This window comes from Rhipicephalus sanguineus, chromosome 8 (assembly GCF_013339695.2).
Source record: "Rhipicephalus sanguineus isolate Rsan-2018 chromosome 8, BIME_Rsan_1.4, whole genome shotgun sequence".
In the NCBI taxonomy this organism is placed as follows: Eukaryota; Metazoa; Arthropoda; class Arachnida; order Ixodida; family Ixodidae; genus Rhipicephalus; species Rhipicephalus sanguineus.
The window spans coordinates 5,834,104-5,859,087 of NC_051183.1; the positions used below are offsets into that span (position 1 = coordinate 5,834,104).

Below are 24,984 nucleotides of genomic sequence, written 5' to 3' on the forward strand. Positions count from 1 at the left end.
CTACCGTCTTTAAGCCAACAAAAACCATTATATATAGTGCGTCTGAGCGTTCTGTACAAAGGCTTTTTTTTTTTCACGTTCCCACGCGCGGAAGCACGCTGTACACTCAAGGTCGATGGAAATGTTATTATGAAGTAGACTAAAGTGCATCTCAAAACGACATCTTGCACCTTCAGTAGTGCAGACACAACGTGCGATCAGCAAGAAATGACCCTCGATAGCTGTTTGCATCGCTCGCTTTATGGGAGCTTGTACAGCAACGCGCATAACGGTGGTAACTCGTTAACTGACAGCTTTAGTTGGGCATCCGCAACAGCCCCGCGGACGCAGGCTGCTGTTGGAAATGGCTGTTAGATAACTTCAGCAAGGCTGCTGCGGACGCCCAGCTAAAGCTGTATAATTTGTACCTACGAAAGCAGTACACTCACCGTTAACTGGCGCCCGTCGTCGGTGTCCGCAGCTCCATGAATATTCCGCCCTCCAAGCGTCACTTCGTGCACGGAGCCGGCGTCAACACCACCGAAGACGCGCAACCAACGCAACCGACGCAACCACGCAACGCATTCCAATAGACGAGGAGACTGAGACAACTGAGACGACTGAGAGAGGAGAGCGGCACGCCACCCCGGCGCCAACCCCGTCTGCGTCATGTCTGCGTCGCCGAGCAAGGCGCCGCAACGGCGCCAAAGGGCAAGCGCGCGATATGTACGGCGTATACGGCGGCTCTTCCGTATACCGAAGCCAATCGAAACGCGCTTCAGGAGGGTCCAGTGACTCCTTCCCAAATGCGAACTCTTTTTCTCTGCCTGTACCTTCCAAAAGGGGTCAGGTGGACACCCAAAGAGAGTCACGGTTCCATGACCCTCTTTTGACTCTCTTTTTTCTTAGAGTGTGGAGGCAGCGGCATGAGAGGACCGGGAAGCAGCCGTCGACCTTGGCAGACACCGAGCGAAGCTACCCGAACTTGCGGCGGCCTCATCGCAGCAGTTCCCGGTGCACCGGCAGCACTTGACCTTCTTGGCCGGACGGCGGCAACCCACACGACAGTCCCCGGAGCGCCACGTCATCAGTTTGGCCAGGCGACACGAAGAAGCGGAGGCCGAAGACAGTTAGGCCTAACCTGCCAAGCTCGACGGCGACCGGGTTACAGGCGACGGAGTCGAGCGGCTCGTCAGGCGGGCGCTGATAGACGGTGACTGCAGGGACTAACCGAGAACGTCGACGGCGAGCGCGACGCAACACGGACGACGAAGGATCGATTAGGGGTGTGTTCCAATACTCACCGTAGACGGCTAAATAGACAGCTGAGTGGACAGCGGCTATCTTAAGTCCCATTCCAATTCTCACGTAGCCGGCAAAGCAGACAGCTTCGAGAAAGACAAAAACGATGCAGGCTACTTTGCTGTCCAAACAAGATGGCGGCTCAGCGCAATTATGGTGGCTAGAACAGGCTAGTGAAAGAAACCCACGTGACGGGTATGGCAAATTGAGGCGCCATCTGTTGACTGGGATCAGAGTTAAAATCTGCGTTCCGTCTCTTTCCTCCCAACTCTCTTCAACCCCCTCTCTGGCGGGATCAACTCCCTTTCCTGCGAGAGGCGCGCTTTCCGCCGCCTTGCTGGCGCCGCCGACTTTGAAATCCGTTAGGAAGTTTCGTGTCTGGCGTTGGTAAGGCGTGCGTTAGCCACCGTCGCTCGTCCGTTTCATGGTGCTCGCTCGCTGTGTGCTTGTGCGACGCGATGTTTTACGACTCGCGCTGTTCGTGCATAGTGCTTTGTTGCTTGAATACTTCCAGAACGAGTCCTGGAATATATGTGCCGGCCCCCAAAAGAACGACAGGTGAGCGTGCCCTTTGACAGACAGACAACAAACTTTGAGTCGCGGTTTTCATTGTGTCTATTTGAATTCACGTCCATACCAAGTAGCTGTTCTCTGCAGTGGGGCTACAGTTACTGTTTTCAAAAATGACTGATTTGAAAAGGGCAGGATGCTGCGTTTAAATCGTTATACGAACAAGCAGCGGACATGAAGCCCATGCAAAGTAACTATAGTTACAGGTTTACAACTCTCACAGAACCGCGTGCTTGAGTGTGTGCTTTGCATTTGTCTCCGGTTAATTACTCCCCATCGCCTCCACGTTTGTGAGACATTAGGTAGATGTATGAAAACTTGTGCTGCTCTGAGACGAACAAACGAGTTCACTTTTGCACGAATCGACGGCGCTCTTTACCTGATTGAAACTTGCCCTTTTCTTTAGGGTGTATTTCGGAACGCAACACAGCTGATCGGTGCGCCTAGAGAAAAGCTGAAGAATTGCAGAATCGGCGCACTTCAAGAAGAGATGCCATGAATCATCCGATATCAGCCGTTCATTTTCTCCGCGTTTATCATCACTAGTTATATGAAAATCAACGTTTTTGGAAATGTAGTCAATAAAGTGCGGCCAATATTAGTTGTGTTATATGTGGAGTTCATTTTGACATCTTTAAAATGATCGTTAGATTATTATTCTACTTTTGGGTATTTCAACTGCTTTCATTGTTTTTGCATTTCAGGAATGTTCAATTTTGTTAGTTATGATAATTTTGTGCAATATCGTGCGCATATATCAGAAGCTGTTCTGCACTTTTGTCAGTATAAATATTGTGTTTTTGAATATGTGCCCTAGTGTTATGTTATGTTTTTTTTTTTCCACTGTTCTTTAAATTCTTAACATTGCCGAGAACTTTCGTGTTGTTTAGTGATCATGAACACGTGTATGTTAACATCCTGAGCCTGTATCGCACCACATTTGATAGAATGTTGATTTTCGGAAACGAGGAGAATAAAAAGAGACCAAAGATATTTTGTGTTGTGAGTGCAATTCATTCTTTTGCGTTCTGGCACATGCTGCACGACTGCAGTGTTTGCAGAATGCCTGATTGCAAATTGCGCACATTCAAACGCGCAACGAACGCGCGGCGCAGTACGCGCAGCGGATGCAAAAAAAAAAAAAAGCGCCCGGCGCGCTGCACGGCGCAGCACGCGGAGGAGGGGCGAGGGGGTCATAAAAGAAAGGGAGAGGGAGCCCACGCACGCAAACAAAACAAAGAAAAACACGGCGCGCGCGAGGGTGCTAGGAAAGGAGGCGCGGCTGGTGTTAGTGTTGCCATGACTACCATGACGACGCATACCGTGTGCGCCGCCATTCTGCCGTTCGAGTCTCTGAATCCCAGCCACCAGAATATTAACTGAAGGGACGTTTGGCGCTGCCAGCGCTGACGTCATGAATTAAGGCATCCTATGGGAGGTATACGGAGTAACCAGGCCCCGGAAAGTCTCAAGTTCTAGCGATCGCCGCAGAGGGCGAAAAAATCGACCGCGGCGAGTTCCACCGATATGCGCGCAGAGTGGAGCTACTAACTCCTCTTTTAGCGGTCGGCTATCTTAGTTTGCATTTTCCCTGCTAGGGGCGCTAAACCACCCAAATTTTCAACTTTAAGAAATTGTTTTGCGCAAGCCAATCAATCATTCAAACATGTTATTTTACTTTGGGTAGCTAGAGAGTTACTTATGTTTAGACTTAATTTGTATAGCTGTTTTTTAATTGAAGTGTCAACGTTTTAAGACTTCAGTGATGACTAACTAGACCATAATCCAATTTGTATCCATCTTTTTCGTGGCCGTTGGCGTTCAAATTGTTCGGCGGCAACGTAAATGCGGAAGCACCTTTCGCTTCAGTTCGCAGACGCCCTTTTATCTTTACAGCAATAGTAGCTGACTCAGTTTACCGGCGAATTTAGGAATGCCGCAGCGATCGAGATCGAGGGGTACGTTTGACGCTTTCGTGGAGTCGATCTGTTGATTGCGCACCGTAAACAGGTAAGCCGCTCTTGTTCAATGGTCCGTCGTCGTTTCTTTGACATAGTTTTTACATCAACTAATATATTGCTATAATGACGAATACATAAACCACATATTGTTCAGTGTCAGCTTTGCATTGCCGTGTAACTTGCACACGCGACACGTCTGGTTTGTGATTTTGGTGTACTGTACCTAAAGGGATTGCGCGTGATTTTTCAATAGGACGCCTAGGCAATTTGACGTGGCTATGCGTGCAGCGTTTCTAATAATCGAGCACAAGTTTTTTAAAAGAGATTTTATATCCGCGAGGGGCGCGAACAGCGGTGATTATTGAACGTAATGGTAATCGTATTAGGTGAAAGAGAACGTTTAAGTGCTTTGGGGTTCTTCATGAATGATTAGATTGTGTTAAACATTTAGATTATTATCAGCAGTCCTTAAAGTCAAGGGGGCTTAAAGTTAATGCGGTCCCTGGGGGTCTCATACCCCTCCCCGATATTGAGATCTAAGACCCATCTCGCCAGAATGTAGGGGTGTGTGTGTGTGTGTTGGGACCGTCGAGATTGTTCAGAAACTCTTATCATTTTCCTTGGTTTCACGATTACTATAAAATCTAAATTTTGTAACGAATTTTGCCTGATGAGTATTTTGTACCTTCCACCCTGTAACGGCAGTGGTTTCGCGAATAATATTTCTTATGTCACAAGTGTCGAAGCTTCGTTTCGCTGCTTCCATAGATGGTAATTTTGATTGTTTACTTGATTGAAAGTGTGTATTTCATCTGATGTGGTTTTTTTCTAAAGCGGATATAGAATTAATGTAATGATGTGCACTTTCAGAATACCAAGATTTCCCCGACTTCTCTCCAGAGCTCTCAGCATCAAGGAGTGAGACCAGTAAGTGGGAGCTTTCCAAAAATAAAGCACAGTGCCATTGCTCCTGCTTAAATTTATATAGTGATATACAGCATTCTTTTCCAGTGCCCCTCAATATCTCTCCACCAATACAAGAGCCAGCATCCCAGGGGGCACAGGAGCCATTGCCAACAGCACCAACTACACAGAGTAGGTATTCTTCCTCTTATTAAAGCAAGATTAATGCAAGATTACATAGTAATTCCAGTAAGTGTGTCTTCATTCTACAAAACAAAAAGGAATTATTCCCACATGTGTCCCCAATATATAAATATTGGCACTACAACTGGTTAATGATACAGCTCATTACATTAAATAGATGCTTTCATTAAATAAATGCACTTTTGTTTTAACGTTTTACTATCTGCCACTGGGTGTGTGCCTACTTTTGGCCAGTCATATACGTGGCTGTGTGACAAAAAATACATTTTTGCCTGTGTATATTTTGTTCTCATAACATGCAAAAATACCAAATTAGCCTTTTACACTAGCCTGACCTGGTATTTCAATTTGGGCATAGCTTGCAAATTTTGTAAAGGATGCACACAAAATTCCAGGTAATAATACGTTGCATTAAAATACAAATGTACGTGTTTCTAGTGTACCAAACTTAGCAAACCATTTAACCAAAGTGTAAGTTTTAAAACCTCTTGCTTAGACTTAACATTAGTGATGTGGCTTTTTGATTTTCCAGGAACCCCAAGAGCCAGGACCAGGACCCGGAAAGTGCTCACTCCACGTTATATGAAGAGGCTTCAGCACTACTGCGACGAGAACTCCCACCTCCATCAAATTCTTGCAAGACTTAAAAAGTCCAAGAAACCAATTGCATCTCATGCGCAGCTTCTTCTTGAAGCAGGCAGGTACCTAAAGAAGGGCTTTTTCGAAATTCTAATGCATCTGCAACCACTGAAAAAACATGGGAGACGATCGCCGATGCAACTTAGACAGTTTGCTCTCAGTCTTTACTTCACAAGCCCTGAGGCATATAAATATCTATCAAAGGTACTAAGTAGGGGTGTGCGAATAGTGAAATTTCATCTTGAATCGAATAGTGCCGCATAGTGGCCGAAAATATCTAATAGTATCGAAACGTGCACTGCCAGTAACAGCAAGAGAAAGGAAAAATCAAGAAAGCTACGGCGTGGTGACAGGTTTGTGACGTGCTTGTTCGGGAGGTTTTTTTTTTTTTTTTCAGGTTTTATGGGCTCGAAACCATGTTGATAGAAGAGCTGCCATTCCAGTTAGCCGTGCCACTCTTAACCTCTTGGGCAACAGAGGGTGGTGGTACGTTAGCTAGTTTTTTTTGCCGTATAATTGTACAATACGGCTCATCTGGCAACGGTCACATTATTGTGCTCCATGGCCATGCTCTGGGCCCAAAAATCTTCAGGCGCCCGTTCACAGCAGAGTTTTGTTTGAGCACCGGAACGATGGGAGTTTCTGAACGAGTGGTGCAGTACGGCAGTGGCGAATGTGCAGCGTGGTCAAATTTTTACATGTGAAGCCAATCCTCAAGGGTTTCGCATGCCAAATTCGGGACGTCCTACGGCACTTGCGGCATACGCGACCGAACTATTCAAAAGTCCATACCTTCGTTTCGGAAGTGAAGTTGAGAAGGGCTTGCCACTTTTCTTGTCTTTCTTTTTTTTTACGTTCTGAAATAACATAACCTCCTCTAAAGTAAACACGCGCTCATTTTCGAACCAGAAAATCGGTGAAAGTTCTAACAAAGGCCTATTGTAACGACGTTAGCGTTAAGTTTTAGCCACCCCACCTTCACCAAGTTGCACCATTGGCCTTTGTTGCGTTTTAGATATTCGCACTGTCGAATTATTCGAAAGTTTGAATACTAGCTATTCGAAAGTCGAATCGAATTATTCGATTAGTTAGTATTCGAAACTCGAATATTCGCAAACCCCTAGTACTGAGCCTTCCCACAGTAAAGTCCTGAAGGACGTGGCTGTCGGCTGTAAATATAAAGACAGGAGTTCTGCCTCAGATTCTCGAGTTATTCAAAGGAAAGGAAAAAAAAAAATTGGGAAATTCAAGACAGAGCTTGCTGCCTAAGTTTTGACAAAATTTCATTAAAAAGAAATCTGCAGTATGACCCTAAGGAAGACATCATACATGGATATGTTGATAATGCCAGAGAAAGAACAAATGGCACAGCGCACACTGCAGCACTTGTGGTCTCTGGGATAGCGAAGAAATGGATACAGCCAGTAGCCTTTTTGAGAAGAGAGGGGACAGTTCGCGCAGGGCCCCTTTTAATGTCATTGAAAAAGCTAATCATTGAGCTAAAGGCATGTGGCCTCTTCGTCAAAGCATTGGTTTGTGACCAGGGTAGCAGCAATTGCGTTATTGCAAGAACACTGGGTGTCAGCCCTGACAGGCCTTTCTTTATTGCTGATAAATAGATTTCCTTCATTTTTGACGTCCCCCACCTGTTGAAATGTATGAGGAATAATCTGAGGAAGCATGATATTCCTGTTGGTGATATTGTTGCTTCCTGGGGGTATATTAAGATTTGTATGAATCAACACATCACCTGAAACTAAAATGCCTACCTAAACTCACTGAGGGCACATCTATGAAAGTGCATTTGGTAACATGAAAGTAAACTGGGTGCTCAGCAACAGTGTCTATCTAGCAATAGAAGCATTCATAGCATTTAATGTTCTCCACCAGGAGCCACAAGCACAGTTGAGTTTGTTGTGAAAATAGATCACTTGTTTGATTCATTTAACAATTCTTGTGTAAAGATCGCTGAGAGAAAAATGAGGTATACAATTAATACTTCTACAGGGCACATTGAATTCTTGCATTCTTGGAAATTCAAAGAACCTAGGCAACCAAGAACCATTTAGGGCTGGCAGGTGACAATTAAAGCGGTTTGTATGCTGTGGGCAGATCTGCAGGAATCCTATAACTTCCAAGTTTTTGCTCGCTCGTCGTCTGAATCAGGATCCCTTGGAGTACTTGTTTGGGATCATTCGGCAGCAGCACAGCTGTAACGAGACTGCAAACACATTTCAGTTCACTGCCGGTCTCAGGCATATCATTGTCGGGAAGCTCTTCAAGCTTTCAGATGGCAGCAACTGCCAAGCAGATAAGGCTGTTCTTCTAACTGAGCTAAAGAAATTAAGACTCGATCAAGAAAGTCCTACTGTGGCCGACACCTTCAGCTCAAACCTTTCAGACACCGAAGAACCAGCAGATGTACTTGAATCAAACATAGTTTGTTACGTGTCAGGATACCTAGTACAGGCATTTCTGAAAAAAGCACCATGCTTACAGTGCAAGGATCTCTTGAAAGACAAAAGCCAAGGTTTGTCTTCACCAAACCTAATCTCCATGATGTTCAAAGCAGTGGAGGTGCAGGACAAGACTCTAGGTAATTTAACAGTACCCACAGAAGCAGCTTTCAATTTTGTCAGATAATTGGAAGAAGCATTCTCTGTTCAAATAGGTGCTGTAGCACACTTGAGAGGGGTGTCAGAGAAACTGCTTCGTATTATGATGGAGGTGACTAATGGCCCATTTTGCAGTGCTCACTGTCGCAAATTGTTTCTGCAAATGTTTGTACTAGGGGTGTGCGAATTGTGAAATTTCACCTCAAATCGAATCGAATAGTGGCCAAAAATATCGAATAGTATACTTACACAAAATGTGTACTGCCAGTTACGGCAAAACAAAGGACAAATCAGGGATGCTACGGCGTGCCGACATTTTCATTACGCACTTGTTCGAGAGTGGCTTTTGTTTCAGTTTCTATGGGCGCGCAAGCATGTTGATAGAAGAGCCGCCATTCCAGTTAGCAGCGCCACTCCAAACCTCCTAAAGGCTAACAGAGGGGGGTACGGTGGCTAGTTTTTTCCCCATGGTCGCGCAATACGGCTCATCTGACAACGGTAATCCTGTGCTTCATCGCCATGGGTGCTCCGTGCCCAAAAATCTTCGGGCACCCATTCACAGCAGCGTTTCAAATGCGTGCCGCAACGATGGAAGTTTCTGAACGAGTGGTTCAGTGTGGCAGTGGCGACTGCCCAGCGTGAACAAACTTTTACAAGCAAAGCCAATGACCGAGGGTTTCGCAGGTCAAAGTCGGGACGTTTTACGGCGCTTGCAGCATACGCGACCGAACTGCGCAAGAAGTCCGTGCCTTCGTTTTGGGAACGAAGTTGTGAAGGGCTTGACAGTATTCTCATGTGTTTTCCTACGTGCGGAAATGACAATCTCTTTTAAGATGAGCGTGCACTCGCTTTTGAACCAGAATGTCAGTGAAAGTTTTAACGGAAGGCCTAGTGTAACGACGTTAGCGTTAGTTTTTGCCACCCCACCCTAACCAAGTTGCACCATCGGCCTTTGTTGCGCTTTAGATATTTGTCCTGTCGAATTATTCGAAACTTCGAATACTAGCTATTCGAAAGTCGAATCGAATTATTCGATTAGGTACTATTCAATTCGAATTCGACACTCGAATATTCGCACACCCCTAGTTTGTACATATTAGGATTCTTTGGTATTTGGAATTCAAAAACAGAGAATTAAGCCAGGCAAAAACTTGGAAGTCAGCTCCAAAAATTGACTTAGCAGTTTAAGACTATTGTTTTTGTGCTCATACACTGCTGTGTTATAATTGTTCTAAGCAAAAAGGATAAGCAATCCAAGGAGCTCATGTCTTGGTTGTACAATTTTACTTGTTGTCCATGTGTTTACAAGCAATGTACTGATATTTCCTACAGTATTGTTGTGACCATGAAGTATTTGTTATGTATCTGTGTTGTGAATTAAGCTGGTTACTTACAATGTGGGAACGCACAGAATGATTAGACCATACCTATTAATTTCTGGGCACTTGCCGTGCTGTCAAGTGGGCTCTTTACCAAGAAAGGTTGGAATTTCCCCAGCCCACTTGTCTGCGGTCAGCTGCAAGCTGAAACAAATTTTGTGCTGCTCCGAGCCACTACTTGCCTCTTTGGTCATAACTTAGCCGATTGCCTCTGCAGAAAGAAACTAGATGTTAGGATAATTTTTCATCTAGGGCGAATTTATTATAGGTTCACTCCACCAGTTTAGAGTTTTGAATCCATAGAAATTTAATATATGAATTGTTTTTGGAGAATTACGTGCTGAAACCACGATGCGATTATGACGCGCATCATAGCGGCCACTCCGCATCAGTTTTGACCACCTGGGGCTCTTTAATGTGCACCTTAATCTAATAAGTACACGTGTTTTCGGTTTTCGCAACCCACCGAAATGCCCGTCACGGCGGCCACATCCATTTTGTCGCCTAGTTTTCCTAAGCGATAAAACAAAACAAATGCGGCCGTCGTGGAGGGAATTCACACCCACGTCCTCGCATTTACCAGCGCGGCACCTTACCTGCTATGCTAAACTTGTCAAGAAACAAGCCAGTAGTAAGGAAAATACGGATTCGGGTGGTTTGAAGTCAAAAGGTCGAGAGAAGTGAGTTTTGCGCTGCAAGCTATCGTATTCTCTCCGCAAGGCTACCGGCCAGGTGATGTCCCAAAGAGGCTACATAAAATTGGCACGAGGAAATAGGGAAATAATTATAGTGTACACGAGCGTATACATACGTTTCGTAGCTCTTCTTGCTCGTGCGTTCGCGCTTTATGAGCCACTACTTCACGATGTAACCGCGTTGTTTGCTTGTATGAACGCTCAGTGGTGTACTTTGTCTTGTAATGATTTATGAATATGTAATAAAACATTATCAGGCTTACACATCGCCGGTGTTGTGTGCGTTAATGCCAGTTGAGGCATTGGCGTCTCCTGGCACCTTCGTAGCATTTCACACTGTTGGGGCACGGAATACACACGAAAGACAGTTCAGAAGATTCATTACGACACTCGCAGGGCTCGGTAACTGAACAAAACGTGGCATATACATTTATTTCTTTTGTACGAGCACGGGCGACCGGAGCGCACTGCACAGCAACCAAAAACGAGCGACGGCAGCCATATTGCATAAAACTCATTTCCGTTTCCTGTTGTACAACGGCATCTGTTGGTCGGCTACTTTAGTTCACAACGCCACCGCTACCCTTATTTCCGTTGCACTGTCAAAGGTACAGTTTCCCTTCTCTAAGTGTATGGGTGTTCTCTGGAGTAACCTCCCCCTGGCTAGAAGGAGAGGTGTCAGCATCGGCGCGCCGGAGAGGGAGCGAGAATTCATCCAGATGCGGCGGCGCTGCTGTCGGCTCAGAGATGCCTGCGCTCGCGCCCGCGCGCGCGTAGCAGCCGCTTTTCGTTGCAACTATTTCACGTTACCATGCGGATTATAACAAAGGCTAGCTGGCACATTTCTGGTGGCTCGCTGCAAAGAGTGTATTGGCACTGAAAACTAATGTTTTCAATTTACTTCCTTGTATATCAGCTACGTTTGCCACTCGCACCCCGAAGCGCTCGAAGATAGGGAATCAGATGAATGACTTGCCGTGAGCTTGACACCAAAACAACGTCCGTGCAGTTTTCACTTTGATGCCACAGTGTTCTCCGTGACGTCTCAATGCAGGTAAAGGTGTCAGCAACCATACATGAATGCGTTATTTTAGTAGGGGTGTGCGAAAGTGAAATTTCATCTCGAATCGAATCGAATAGTACGTATACTTACATGAAACTAGTAGAGCCAGTTGCTGCAAGACAAAGGAAAAATCAGGGACGCTACGGGTTGGTGGCAGCTTCATTACGCGCTTGTTCGGAAGAGTATTTTTATTCTGCTTTTCTGGGCGCGCAGGCATGTTAATAGAAGAACCGTCACTCCAGTTAGCAGGGGCCCTCTCAACGGCTAAAAAAAGGGGGTACGGTAGCTAGTTTTTTTTCTCTACGGTCGCGGAATACGGCTTCAATTGTGCTCCATCTGTGGTCGCGCAAAGCTTTATCTCGATGCACACTCGGGGCCCAACAATCTTCGGGCGCTCGTTCACAGCAGTGTTTCAACTACGCGCCGAAGCGCTGGGAGTTCTTGAACGAGTGGTGCGGTGCGGCAGTGACGACTGCACAGCGGGAACAATTTTTCATATATGAATCCAATCACCGATGGTTTCGCGGGCCGAAGTCGTCGCCTGCGGCATACGCGACCGAACTAGGCAAGGAAAGTGCATGCCTTCGTTTGAGAGGCGAAGTTGTGAAGAGCTTGACAGTTTTCTCATGTTTCTTTTTTTTTTTACGTGTGCAAATACATGATCGCCTTTGAAATAAACATGCGCTCGCTTTTGTACCAGGATATCGGTGAAAGTTTTAACGAAAGGCCTACTGTACCGATGTTAGCGTTAGTTTTATCCACTCCACCCTAGCCAAGTTGCACCTTTGTCGCGTTTTAGATATTCGTCCTGTCGAATTATTGGAGGCTTTGAATACGAGCTATTCGAAAGTCGAATCGAATTATTCGGTTAGGTATTATTCGATTGGAATTCGAAACTCGAATATTCGCACACCCCTAACTTTTATGACTTGCGCATCGAAAACGAAGCAAGACATTTATTTTGACACAGTCTTACAATGCATCCAGGTGCAAAGCAGTGTCTTTGCTGTTTACACACCACTGTCGTCACTGTGGCATGGTCACATCGGTACGTACCGATACCGAACAAGTTCAAATTGGCACACCGCAGACCAGGGGCATAGCCAGAAATTTCTTCCGGGGGGGGGGGGGGTTCAACCATACTTATGTTCGTGCGTGCGTTTTATGTGTGCGTGTATATATACACATGCAAACTTGAAAAACTTCGGGGGGGGGGGTTGACCCCCCCCCCGAAGTTTGACCCCCCCCCGAAGTTGACCCCCCCCCCTTCCCTTGGCTACGCCCCTGCCGCAGACGTTGCGAGAACACGTGCAAGCGAGGAAACGTGCGGCTCGGCGGTTGGCGGGTGTTCTCGACCATAGCCTCCTTTATATGTCTCGACAGATCTCAGTACTGACGTGCGCGCCGCCCCGCGGCGGCATGAAATACCAGCACGCCTCCTTTCACGGCGCGGCCGAGACGATGCTGACACCTCTCCTTCTAGACACCATAGCGCAATGCTCGCGTAGCTCGGATCTCGCCGGTATGGTATGCACCTGACGTCATCCGCAAGGAGCGCTAGCGTCGTTCCAGGATGCCGCCATTTTGGCGGTCTCGGTGGTTCGCGGCGCTCATGGTCAACGTTTATAGATACTTTTTCAGTTCCGTAACTCCTCCGCCGAAGGCGGCCGCCGCTTTTACCCAGGCAGTGAGAGGGCGCCAGAGTCGTGAATAGCGCTGTCGCGCGCGCGGGCACACGTGTTCTTTCCCGTAGTTGCTTCGCCGCGTGCGGAGCTGTTGTTGGCTTTGCATGCGCGAGGTTACTCTCGACGACTTCGGTGACTTCAGACAATCGAGCATTCATTGCCACAGGAAGTCAAGCAGTTTTCAAGCTTTGCGATGCCAACTTGTTTCGTGCCCGGCTGTGCCAGCGGGTAGAGAAGCGGCACTTTTTTTTTGCGCCGCCACCCGGTCCGCGGCCTCTTTAAAGCTGGGTGCGAGCCAGGGGCGTAGCCAAGGGGGGGGTTGGGGGGGGTTCAACCCCCCCCCCCGAAATTTTTCAGTTTTGCTTGTGTATATATACACTCACACATACAAACGCACGCACGAACATGCATAAAGTATGGTTGAACCCCCCCCCCCGAAAAAAATTTCTGGCTACGCCCCTGGTGCGAGCTATTTCTTGCGCCGATAAACCGCTGAGGAAAACATGTAAGACCATATACCATAGTGACTAAGTTTAGCCACTTGTACCTTGCTTAGTGCACTTGAAAGCCTCTGTGCAAAAAAAAAGACGTCGTGAGGTCCTCGTCGAGAAAAATGCGATGAAAGACACAGGTGCTTCTGACGACCATGGGTACTGTGCAGCATTACCAGAAGCCAACGGCCTTTTGTTACCTGGCAGGCTACGTGGCTTTCAAATTGAAGAAAACAACGCGTTGCGAGGTCTGCAAATACGATGCCCTTGGTAGGCGGGATTCCCTGCCGCTTGAGTCTATGCTGGTCACTGTGCGCGAATGTGTCAGTGGTAGCCTTTCAGAGAAACTGCTTGCACGTAAGCACGTACGGCAAAGCGTGCTTCCAGCATGCTAGCAAGGACACATTTTTTGGTGACCTGCTTTGGGGTGTGCTGAATGCTCTTATAACGAGAGGCACAAACACTGTTGGCTTCACTTTTATTTACTCCCGTGCACTTCTTTGCGCAAGCCAAATGCTTGGAAAACAGCAATACCATTAGGGCATAGAGAGAGAGCAAGAAAGCAAGCTTTAAAAATTAGTTGGCAGCAAACCTGCCAACACAAGCGTAGCCAGGAAGGGGGTGGGGTCAAACTTCCTCGTCCGATATTTTTCAATTTTGCATGTGTATATATCCACGCACTCATACAAACACAAGCACGAACACACAAAAAATGTGATTGCCCCCCCCCTCCCCAGGCCCTAGCCTGGAATTTTTTTCGGGGGTGGGGGGCACTTGCTGAAAACCTTGACTATTTGAGAAAAACACCCATTTTCATTATTTATTTTTGGTAAAAACACATACTTAAGAATTTCTGAGGGGGGGCCGGACCCCTAGCGCCCCCCCCCCCCCCCCGGCTACGGGCCTGCCCCTCCTCCCCGAATATAATGCCTGGTTATGCTACTGCCTGCCAACAATGCTGTGCAGTATGTACGCGTGTAAAAAAATTCCGCGTTCATTTTGCATACCAAGGATCTCGGTTTGCTTTCACAATGTAATATTTTTTGCGATACCGCCATATTCGAATTAATTGACCAAAATGCATGTTGCTTGGCGCTTTGAAACAATACAAATGCGCATAATCATTTCGTACAATGCAAAACTTTCGAAAACGTCACATAACGCGAAGTTGCAAAATTATTACGCACGGAATATGGTGCGCTCTTGGCTAGACCACATTTTTTCAATGTTAATGAACGCACTAGAATTACTGAAACGATATGTGTCCGTCAGTTCTCGGGAAATCCGTGACACGCTTGCCAACCGCGAAATATTCTCGGCGAATAATTCGAGTATATTGATAAAGCAATGTTTGATTCGTACTACAAAATGTAAATTTCCCCGCGTTTGAGAGATGTTATGTAACCCTGAGTTTTCTACGTTTGAAATTCGTATTTTTGGAGCATGCTCAATAGCCAAACTAGTGTGGTCTTAACGAAAGGCACATGGAAAGGCGCAGAGGGAAGCGAGCACGTTGTCATTGCCCAAAACTGACGCCTGCGAAGCGTGTCTGTAGAGGTCTTTTCAAGTTCGTGAGCAATATAACGCGCAGAAATTAAAGTAAATGTCCAATTAACGTTAAGCAAGTAAGGACCAAGTACAGTGTTCGCGCAATTCTCATTCGGCCGTGAGCAATAGCTCATGCAAAACCCTTCGTGCTAGCAGACGACCTTCGCTCTCCTAGCGCTAAGCGCGACTGCAGCGCTGTGGTGGCGGGTGCGGCGACAGGCCACCTCCTCCCTACGCGCGCCGCGAGGAGATACGGAACTGACTCATGGTCAACGTTTATAGTATCTATAAACGTTGCTCATGGTGGCACTGTGGAACTATCTGTTTTTTCGCTCTTCTTGGTGCATCTGTGGACTGCAATGGACTTAAGCGCATACGCACGTGGGTTAGATAAACCTGCACGATTGCGCTACCTGGCGAAAGTGCGTCTGTGCGGCGGCGCAAACCCACTCGAACTCGAAGACGCTGAACTTCAACTCGATGTTGCACTGCATGCTGCCGCGGGTCGACTTCACCGACATGAAGGAATACCTTGTTCACGAGACAAGTTTTGTGTCGCGTGAGCAACTGAAAGCTTATAAATCCATGCACGGTCACAACTATCTCACGAGCGGATGGGTGCAGCAGCCGGGTGTCAAGGTTCTCCAAGACAGCACGATAGTTGCAGTTGGAAAGGGAAACAGACTTCCCTCGTCCACTTGTAATCGCGTTTATTGTGCCGTGCGAGCGCTCTGCCGATACTGTAAACCCAGTAACGGGATGTAATGGCAGAAAAGAGATCACAGCAATTGCTGCAGTGCTGTTTTCAAACGGTTTTTGCTTCTCAACAACCGCTGCGTGCGGTGCTAATGTGTAGCCGATTTATCGCAGCTTTTTAGTGCAGGCGTCAAAGTTCTGCCGTACAGCACAATCGCTGTTGTCAGAAAAGTAAGCCGACTTCCCCGTTTATTTCTAATCGCCGTGTGAAACCCGTAAACACGGTAACGGGACGTCAGGGCAGGAAGGAATTACAGCACTTGCCAGTGGCTGTTTCTAAATGGTTTTCGAATTTCAACAACCGCTGATTGCCTTGCTCGTGTGTAGCTGAGTTATCGCAAGCGTTAAGCGACAGTTCTAGCTAGGGCGACGCGCAGCTTTCTGAAGGATTAAGTATGATCTAACTCCATTCCGCGTTAAACGCCATCGCCAGAATTTTAGAAGCCGCGTTGCGTCGATCACTTACGTCGTGCAAATCAGCGTTGACGTTGCTTTATTCAGACATTTCTTGGTGTTCCAACTTTGAAGCTACGATAGCTTTCTAATTTATTTCAAATGTTTAGGTCACATCACTGAGGTTGTCTGTTTGTACTCCCAGGTTCGTCATTCACAGTCATTTAATGAAAAGCTCCTTACGCCGTGGCTTCTCATCAAAGAAGACGGTGAGGTACAAGCTGCTCACTGCACCTGCAAAGCTGGCCTTTGGTATGAAAAAGAAACCAAACGAGGCAGCATTCTGATCCATAGGCTTCTTTTTCGTGTGGTTGTTACAACCAAACACGGCGCAGTTCACCATTGTCGCAGCTGGCTGACGTGCAACCACGGCACGTACCGTCTCTCCGCACACACAAATAAATTCGTTCAAAGATTTTCACGTAATAAATCCGCACCGCGCACGAGATCGACACTGCTGTGCGTGGGCTAAGCAGAACGCATACAGAACGTAGCCCGATACTGCCGGTACTGCTACCTGCTACTACTGCTACTGCGCTCACGAACGGCCGGACCGCCAAAATGGCGTCGCTGCCCGGCGATGCTATCGCCACCTCGCGGATCAAGGTACAGTGCATACCCCCTATGCACCAGTAGGCGCTTTTCCAGGCGCTCAATGTAAGCTACGTTAATTTTTTCATAGGTTTGAACACGAAAGAGGCTAAAGAAAGAACATTTACGTTTGTTTTTCTTAGCTTTCTCTTCTCGACGCTAGGTGGCATCACGTCGCGTAGACGTCTTCTAGACGCGTTCCATTTGTCGGACAACATGACCTCGATGCTGTCTTCTAAGCTGTCAGCGTAGACTGTCTACGATGCTGTCCAGAATTGGAACACAGCCTTGGACGCCGCGCCGACCGTACCATAGAGTTTCCTAAAATTAACTAGAGGGGACTCTGGCGCTGCGATCGTTCAGCTACCATGGGAATGATGGGTAGTACACAAATTTGCCTAGTCTTCGTGCTTGCGGCTTCAAACGTACTTGTGGCTTTGTTTATTGCTATGTTTTGGTTTTCTTTCGGATAAAAGAATGGATCGTTGTGAACTTCGTGACCAGATTTGAATCGCTGAGCCTAAAGAAGTTAAAGTGGCGAAGTGAAACTGCTGACTTTTGCTGAAATTCGTTTTGCGACAAAGCGGATGCAGCCAACGCGGAGCTAAACGGAGCCGAAAGTACGAAGTTTAGACAAATTTGTGTACTACCCATCATTCCCATGCTGGCTGAAGCGTCATGCGTTGCAGCTCCCATAGACACTAGCGCCAGAGTTCCCTCTAGTAAGTATTGTAGGAAACTCTATGGACCGTACGACAAGTAAGGGGGCTCCATTTTGGACGAGAGGTCAGTGTGGCCAGATTGTTATGATAGCCACAGACTCAGTTTAGTCTAAGAATTCTTTTGTTGAATTTTTGTAATATCTATTTTTTGGTTGTGTGAATTTAGAGTGTGGTTTATTTTGTTTTTCGGATCGTGTTTGATAAAGTCTGTTTGCCGTGAGACCGCAATCTCCCGTCTCTCCCTCCATCCCATCCACATTGCAAGCCCTCCCGAGATAGCCATGTCACGTCTCAAGTCTTCTCTCACCGAGTCGTGTGAGCACAAAACGAGCGCCAGCTTCAACGCACGGGTTACGCTTCTTTTAGATGTCGGTTATCCTCGCGTCGCAATGGCCACTGTCGCTGAACGTTTGAAGAAGTCCGTTTTGTTAAGTCCGAGCATGGGTGCAGAAAGCAATAGTAACAAGCGTGTCGTAGGTATTCCTTACATTCACTGCGTATCTCACAGGCTAAAGAAAGTGGGATGCCAATGTTGTTTTTACGGCTGCCATTAAGCTGGGTAAGATACGCGCCGCCGCGCAGAGGTAGAAATAGCGGGAGGTGTTGGCACCGAGAGGAGCATCCTTTCCCCTGCTGCAGGGAGGAGAGGGTTTCTGCTGCAGGCGGTTTGCAGGTTCGATGAAGTAAAGACGAGAAACAGGTACTCACAGAGACCAGCAGAGCCTTGTTGAGGCGGAAGAAGCCTCCCCCGGTAAAGCACAGGGCCTCAGGGTCGACCGTTCTGTGCAAGTATTGCACCTGGAAAGGGATAACATCGAGGCGTGTTCCGATACCTGAGCGTATGAGCTATACCTGCTCCTTGTAAGATTCTCCGCTCGTTTCCACGTGAAGTGAGGCATCCTTCAACTGCTGTGCCTGGAATAAGAGGCGCGCCACACCAGCTCGGTCAGCTACCACAAAGCCATGGACGTTTTGCACGGATAGAGTGAGAGAGCACAATGGAGTAAAAACAGCTACAGCACGAAAGAGAGAGCACAGACCCTGTGGCCATGCATTTGCTCCTGTCGCTCAGGGCTGTTTTTGCTCAAATCATGCGCCAACCAGCACACCTACTGCAGCGAGCACATGTAAAGAAAAAAAAAAAAAAGACGCCCAGCATAGGCGTATCTACATCGGGCGCGCTAGCCCCCCCCCCCCCCCACCACCACCACCACCATCCCCCAATTGAGGAAACTTGGGGGGATGCCGGATTCCTCCCCCCCCCCCCCCCCCATACACACACACTTTCGACAGTGGTCACTGTCGGCCGCAAAGTGGAAAACCAACAACTGAGGCGAAGTTTTCTTTCAACACCACAATCACGTGATCATATAATGAAATTTGTCCTATGCTGCTGCTGTAAAGTTTGACCCCCGTGTCTCACGACCTCGAGCTGTAGGCTCTCTGCGGTGCAGGTCGCTCATGCGACTCTTTCGCGTCTTGCGCTCCAGCCCTGCAGAGGAGGCTACCGCTGAGCAGGGGCTCTGCAACGTTAGGCCACTCTATCGTGATTTTATTCTGCCCTGCCTGGCCTGAAGTTTAGATCATCGACGACCGAAAAACAGGCGGGAACCAGCAAATGTTTTATGGACTGATCAAATCTCTTCCTGTTTCAGGAAATTCATTTTCTTTCATTGAGAAAGAACATCACCGCTGCTCTGTATCTAAGCCGCTGTGCTATAGATCTGAAGAAAAGAGCCTTCAGAATAGATGCAACTTCGCGCAGCTGTTCTGACGCCAGGCACGCTCACAATGACGCGAAAGAAAGAAGGCAATACGGTCGCCATATTGCGTGTACCTGTAAACACATTTTGCCGTTTTCTTCATTACAATACTGCCAACATGCTATAGATTGTATGGAGGTCAAGCGATGAAAACTTTTGCGGCTGGCTAAGGGAGTAGAGTAAGTAAGAGACAATCGAAGTACAGTAATCTTGACGAGTTTTGTTCATTGTTAATGGGGTTTGTCTGTGAGCACTGTCCTTATCAGATTAAGATTTCTGCTGGCCTGAATTTTAATAATCGACGGCGCAAATACGGGTGGGAACCGACCGATGAAACCTCTTCGTGTTTCAGGAAATTCATTCATCGAAAAAGAGCGACATCACTGCTGCTGCTGTGAGTCGATGAGTGTGCAGACGTGTTTCTGTTGGGATGAGCCAGGGGAGCTAAAAGAGGTTTCCGCTTTAGTCTCCGATTAACATGCTTCACCTTGCTCATCAGTGCCACGTGCTTGTGACGGTGCCGGCTGCCGCAAGAGTGGGAGATATGGAACTGTTTATTTGGGTGAACTTGTGCCCGGAAAACGAAACTTCAAGCCACAAGCAATGCACGCTCAACAGATGTAACGGACCGGTTACATAAAAGTAGCAAAAGAAGCGCGCGTGGCAATAGCTTGCAACAAGGCGACGAATAGGGCACTGGACTTGATCACACTGGGAAGCGCAGCTTTCAAGCTTGCCCTGCAACTTGATCTACCGGACCAGGTCAAGGCCTACGTTGTTTGTTTTTGTTTTTTTGACTAAGGAGAATGAATTGATAGTTGGCCTTGATTCATCTTGAGTTGACCTGTACAGATACAACTCGGACGGCAAAGGAGCACGCACTCGCAGCGCTGTTTATTTCATTCCCTCTCTCTCAGCAAGGATGAGTCCACAGAGATGTATACGCGCACAAACAGCTCAACATCGTTGCGCTACAATGGAATATATTGTCACGTGGCTGTGACGGTGAAGAAGGCTCCAGGAGTACTCAGAAATATACGGAACCCTTTATTTTGGCGAACCTGTGCCCGAAAAATGAAAGGTGAAATTACAAGCAATTCAAGCTGTACGCTGATACCGGCGAGAACAGCGTCGGCCGTCGAGTAATCTGATCAGCAGTAAAGCGTGTCGGCCTTTTATACCTGCGGAATCGAAGATTTCGGCGTTATGGTAGGTGGCCGCGTTAGTTCCAGAATAATCTCCCATTGTCCACGTGCGGCGCACAGTCTTTTCGGAAGATTCTGAAATAATCTGGAAGGTTCCCTGACACTCGGGCGCGGTTTGCGCGAGGCAGTGGTTATACATGTCACGGACCGGTTACATAAGAAAATATCAAAAGGAGAACGCGTAGTAATATTACATTCATATGAACCCATCTCCCCTCCAGATATAAGTAGCCGCTGCCAATGTGACTAGAGGGCAGCCTTCTTGAGTTAGGTTCAGAATGAGACACTGTCCGGCTATACAAAAAAGGTTTCGGCATTGTCCAGCATAGTAATGTTCTGTTAATTGTACACCCGCCATTTTAACGTCGCGAGATTTCAGATTTGTGACGTCGTGTAAGAGGCAGGCCATGAATGATAGCGGGGTATCTGTTGCCAATTTTTTGGGAAATCTTGTCCTTTTATTTAAAATCTACATTCGCTGGATTGCATAGTGAAATGTATGTCCAGAATTCAGGGGTCTGCATTGGCTCAAAAGTAGGCCCGGTTCTTAGCGATATTTTCTTGGCCAGAATAGACAGGAATATTCATAAAGGATTGCTTGGTTTGGCTGAAAAGGTTTTTCGGCTTGTTGATGATTATTTAATTATCTCTGAGAAAGACGTGCAAGGCTGCAATGTTGTGAATGTTTTGAAGGTGTTTAGGGAATATGGGATGGGTCTTAAGTTCACGCATGAGGTTGCCCAAAATAATCAGTTGCAGTTCCCTGATTTAACCTACAATCAGGACACACATGCTGGTTGTATAATCCTCGGTCAGTAAAATCTCTTCTCAACTATGGCTCAGGCCATTCCAAAATTGTAAAAAATGGAATTGCAGTGTCTTGCCTGAGGAGTGCCTTGTCGAAACCATGCATTCATACCATGTATTTTTTCACGTCAAATCAACCGACTAAAAATGGCCGTATACCCAGACAACATTGTACGCAGAGCAGTTGAAAAGATTGTTAAGATTTTAAAGGCTGGACCAGAGCACACTTCTGCAAAGAAAGACACACATTGCAAACGCTTTGCTGTTTTACCTTAGATTCATCGTTTTTCCCGTGGGCTCAAGCACATGCCACTCGGTTTGGTGTAGAGGTTGTTTTCAGTGCACCTAGCAAGATCCAACGCATCCGTCGTGCGGTGGACCAAAAATTTGACAAAAAAATGAAGAAGACAAAATGTGTTTGCCTTTCAAAAGAAAGCGGAAAGTTCGCGAGGTGCAGGATAGGGGCAGTTCATTTATTGCCCTTAACCTGTGCTCGTGCATATATAGGTCATACTGGCCGATGTATTAACACTCGCCTTAATGAACATATGAAGTCTTTGGACACTAGCAATCACTCCCACCTAGCCGAGCATTGCAGGAACTGCCAATGTCATCCTGTGTGGTGTGACACTAACATTTTGTTTTATCACAAAGACAAGCTAACTCGGAAAATAGTTGAAGCTTTTCATATCAGAAGGTGTGCTGATAACTGCGTAAGTAACCCATCGATTGTGTTAACAGACAAGGAATTCGCCTTTTTGAGTCGCACTTGACTTTTACTTTCTGCTGCACGTTGTAGATAGCACTTCTGCAAAATTACTGTCAAGATGTGTTTTCTTTTGTTTTGCTTGTTGGTTTGTTTGATTCGTTTTTCAAACATGCGCTCTTGAGCCACCCTGGGTTATATATTTCGTGTACTTCTTTTTCTTAATAAACTGAGTTGTGAGATCGCGCCCGTTTGTCTTCTCGCCTTTCGTTTTCGTCTATTGTGTGCGCGCCGAAATGTTTCCAATGATGTCCTCAAACCAACTCGCCCAGCTCTCCATACTTTGACATAAGCGATGTCACGAAGCGAAGTAACGACAATATGAATGCGACATAAGCGAAGTAACGACAGTATCAATGCAAACAGATCGCGTCAGGGCTTAGACCCCAGACGCGATACACCGTGCCAGAATGCGCCGCGCCGCGCGAGAAGCAGCCGACCGGAACCATAGAGTTTCCTGCAATACTTACTAGAGGGAACTCTGGCGCTTAGTGTCTATGGGAGCTGCAACGCATGACGCTTCAGCCAGCACGGGAATGATGGGTAGTACACAAATTTGTCTAAACTTCGTTCTATCGGCTCCGTTTGGCTGCGTGTCGCCTGCATTCGCTTTGTCGCAAAACAAAGTTCAGCAAAAGTCAGCAGTTCCACTTCGCCACTTTAACTTTTTAGGGGCGAAGCTCCTTAGGGTGTGGGTAGTTCTCTCCTCTGTAGTAGTAGTATGTAGCCAGCTCTAGTTTAATGAATTCCTCACTAGATGAGCAATTCACTAGATATCATAATTTACAAGACATCGTAGGGTTCCTTGATTTAATCACACTAAAAGACATACTTTGCGGGCGATATACTCTAGTGAGCTTTCAACTTTTTGTCTTAATGTACATGATAAAGAAAATATTTCTACGAAAAACACAAAGCACACCTTGAGCAAGATGTTTGGTTTTGGGACGCTTTATGTGCAGTAAACGCCGTGCATTGTTCGCGAAGCCGGAGCACTTGCACGATCGCGTTCCGTTGGCTTTCGTTGGGCATGCTACCGACCTCGCGTCGTGGAACGTGAAGAGGAACGCTACGCGCGTCGTGTCTTTCCTTTAGCCTTGCCGTTAATTCTCACAGGGCGAGTGGGGAACGCGGTCGCTCTTGGCGCGCTTTCTCTTTCGCACGGGAGCGGACACTTTCCCTGCATTTCACCGATCACAAAGCGGTGATAATGAAGGGACCACGTAAACCAACAGTACAATAAAAGTTGGATGTTTAATATATATACACGCTGTGTCAGACTTTTTATATGATGTACTGGGCGAATTTCTCGGAAGAGTTTCACGGTTTTCCGATGATTCCCTCCGGAGCTTCGCCCCACTCATCATTATTCACCCCGTGGATATGCTGTGATTTTTTTTAAGCTCACCAAATCAAACCTGGTCACGAAGTTCACAACGGTCTATTCTTTTATCCGAAACGAACGCCAAAAGACAGCAATAAACAAAGCCACAAGTGCGTTCGAAGCCCGCAAGCACGAAGACTAGGCAAATCCGTGTACTACCCATCATTCCCGTGTTGGCTGAACGATCGCAGCGCCAGAGTCCCCTCTAGTTATATTTTAGGAAACTCTATGACCGGAACTATTAGTTGCCAGCAGCAGCCGTCAGCATCACCAAGTTACGCGGAAAGGAAACCACACAACATTGAAGCGAGGCGACGTAATGCATTGGGCGGGGCACATCGAACGGCGCTGTCCTCTCCTCCGGAATGAATCGAGTTGAGAGGGGATGCGTCAGGTAAATGTAGCGATCACTATATCTCCGCGGTCCTACTTTACCTTTTCGAAAAATTCTTTCGGCTATATATTCCTGGGAAGGGTCACGCCAAGCGTCATTGTTTAGATACGTTTGATTAAAGTACTCACAGGGCCGCATTCCTCTCAGATGACCGGAAGGCGAGAGCCATCTTCTTCTTCTTGTCAGTCGATGTATTGATTCTCCCCCCTCCAGAAGCTTTCTGCTCCAAACGCGGTTTTGCACTGCCTCGTGATCGGTCCACCGCTGTGCACAGCGACCATGTCGTGTGAATACGGCATGTGACGTCAAGTAATGTGCCGTCATGGTGACGTCATATGGTGAAGTCACCACGTGATGATTTTTTGCATTGGATGACGCCGCCGACGAGGGACGCCGACGGTCAACCTTCCCGTTTGATGAGGCGTCTTTTGCCTTCATAAGCTACACGACGTTTGCTGGTGGATGTACATAGCGAGCGAGTCAAATGCTGCGGCTGATGTGTGCTGCATTTATGTTGGCAATAACATTCTTTCAATCAAGTTTGCGTTCACCTGACGCAAACACTACGTGCTAAAGAAAGCCCAAATTTAGTTGTGCCCAGGCTGTCGGAACGAAATGTTTTTCGTTTCGGTTTTAGTTTCGTTCACCGCAAAAAGTTCCATTCCGTTTTTGTTCCGAAACGAAAAAAAAATGTTCCGTAACGGTTCGTGACGCCACGAAGGTTGTAACGCCACCAAGGTTCGTAACGGTTTTTTTTTAATACAAAAATTTGAAGTTAGGGTAATCATAGAAAACATTGGATTTATCATGTAGTTACTCGCGTTCCTCTTAAGAAATTGGGATAAGGGTAAAACACGTTCTTCAGAGGAGCGGAAGTAACTGCACCACGAATTCCTACCAACTAGCACTAACCAGTATTAATTTCAGTCATAGTATTTATTTTCTCAAAAGACAAATACGATTTTTTTTTAGTGGGCTCAATGCTTTGTGCCAAGGGAGTGAGCAGGATCTCAGAAGCAGCACGTCATTGAGTGTACTCTCTGCTGTGAGAGACCGCTGTTCTGATAAAAAGATCACCAGGCCTGCGCAAGACACGTAACACAGTTACA

General features: G+C 46.9%; 1 protein-coding gene across 1 annotated transcript in view; it reads right to left on the reverse strand.

Moving 5' to 3' along the window:
- Positions 1-24,984, reverse strand: part of LOC119401256 (uncharacterized) — a 41,951-nt gene that overhangs the window by 5,184 nt on the left and 11,783 nt on the right. The window contains exons 2-3 of the mRNA XM_037667940.1: positions 18,409-18,471; positions 18,265-18,354 (exon numbers count right to left, since the gene is read on the reverse strand). Coding sequence (XP_037523868.1) covers positions 18,265-18,354; positions 18,409-18,471 — 153 coding nt within the window. The remainder of the gene's footprint in view (positions 1-18,264; positions 18,355-18,408; positions 18,472-24,984) is intronic.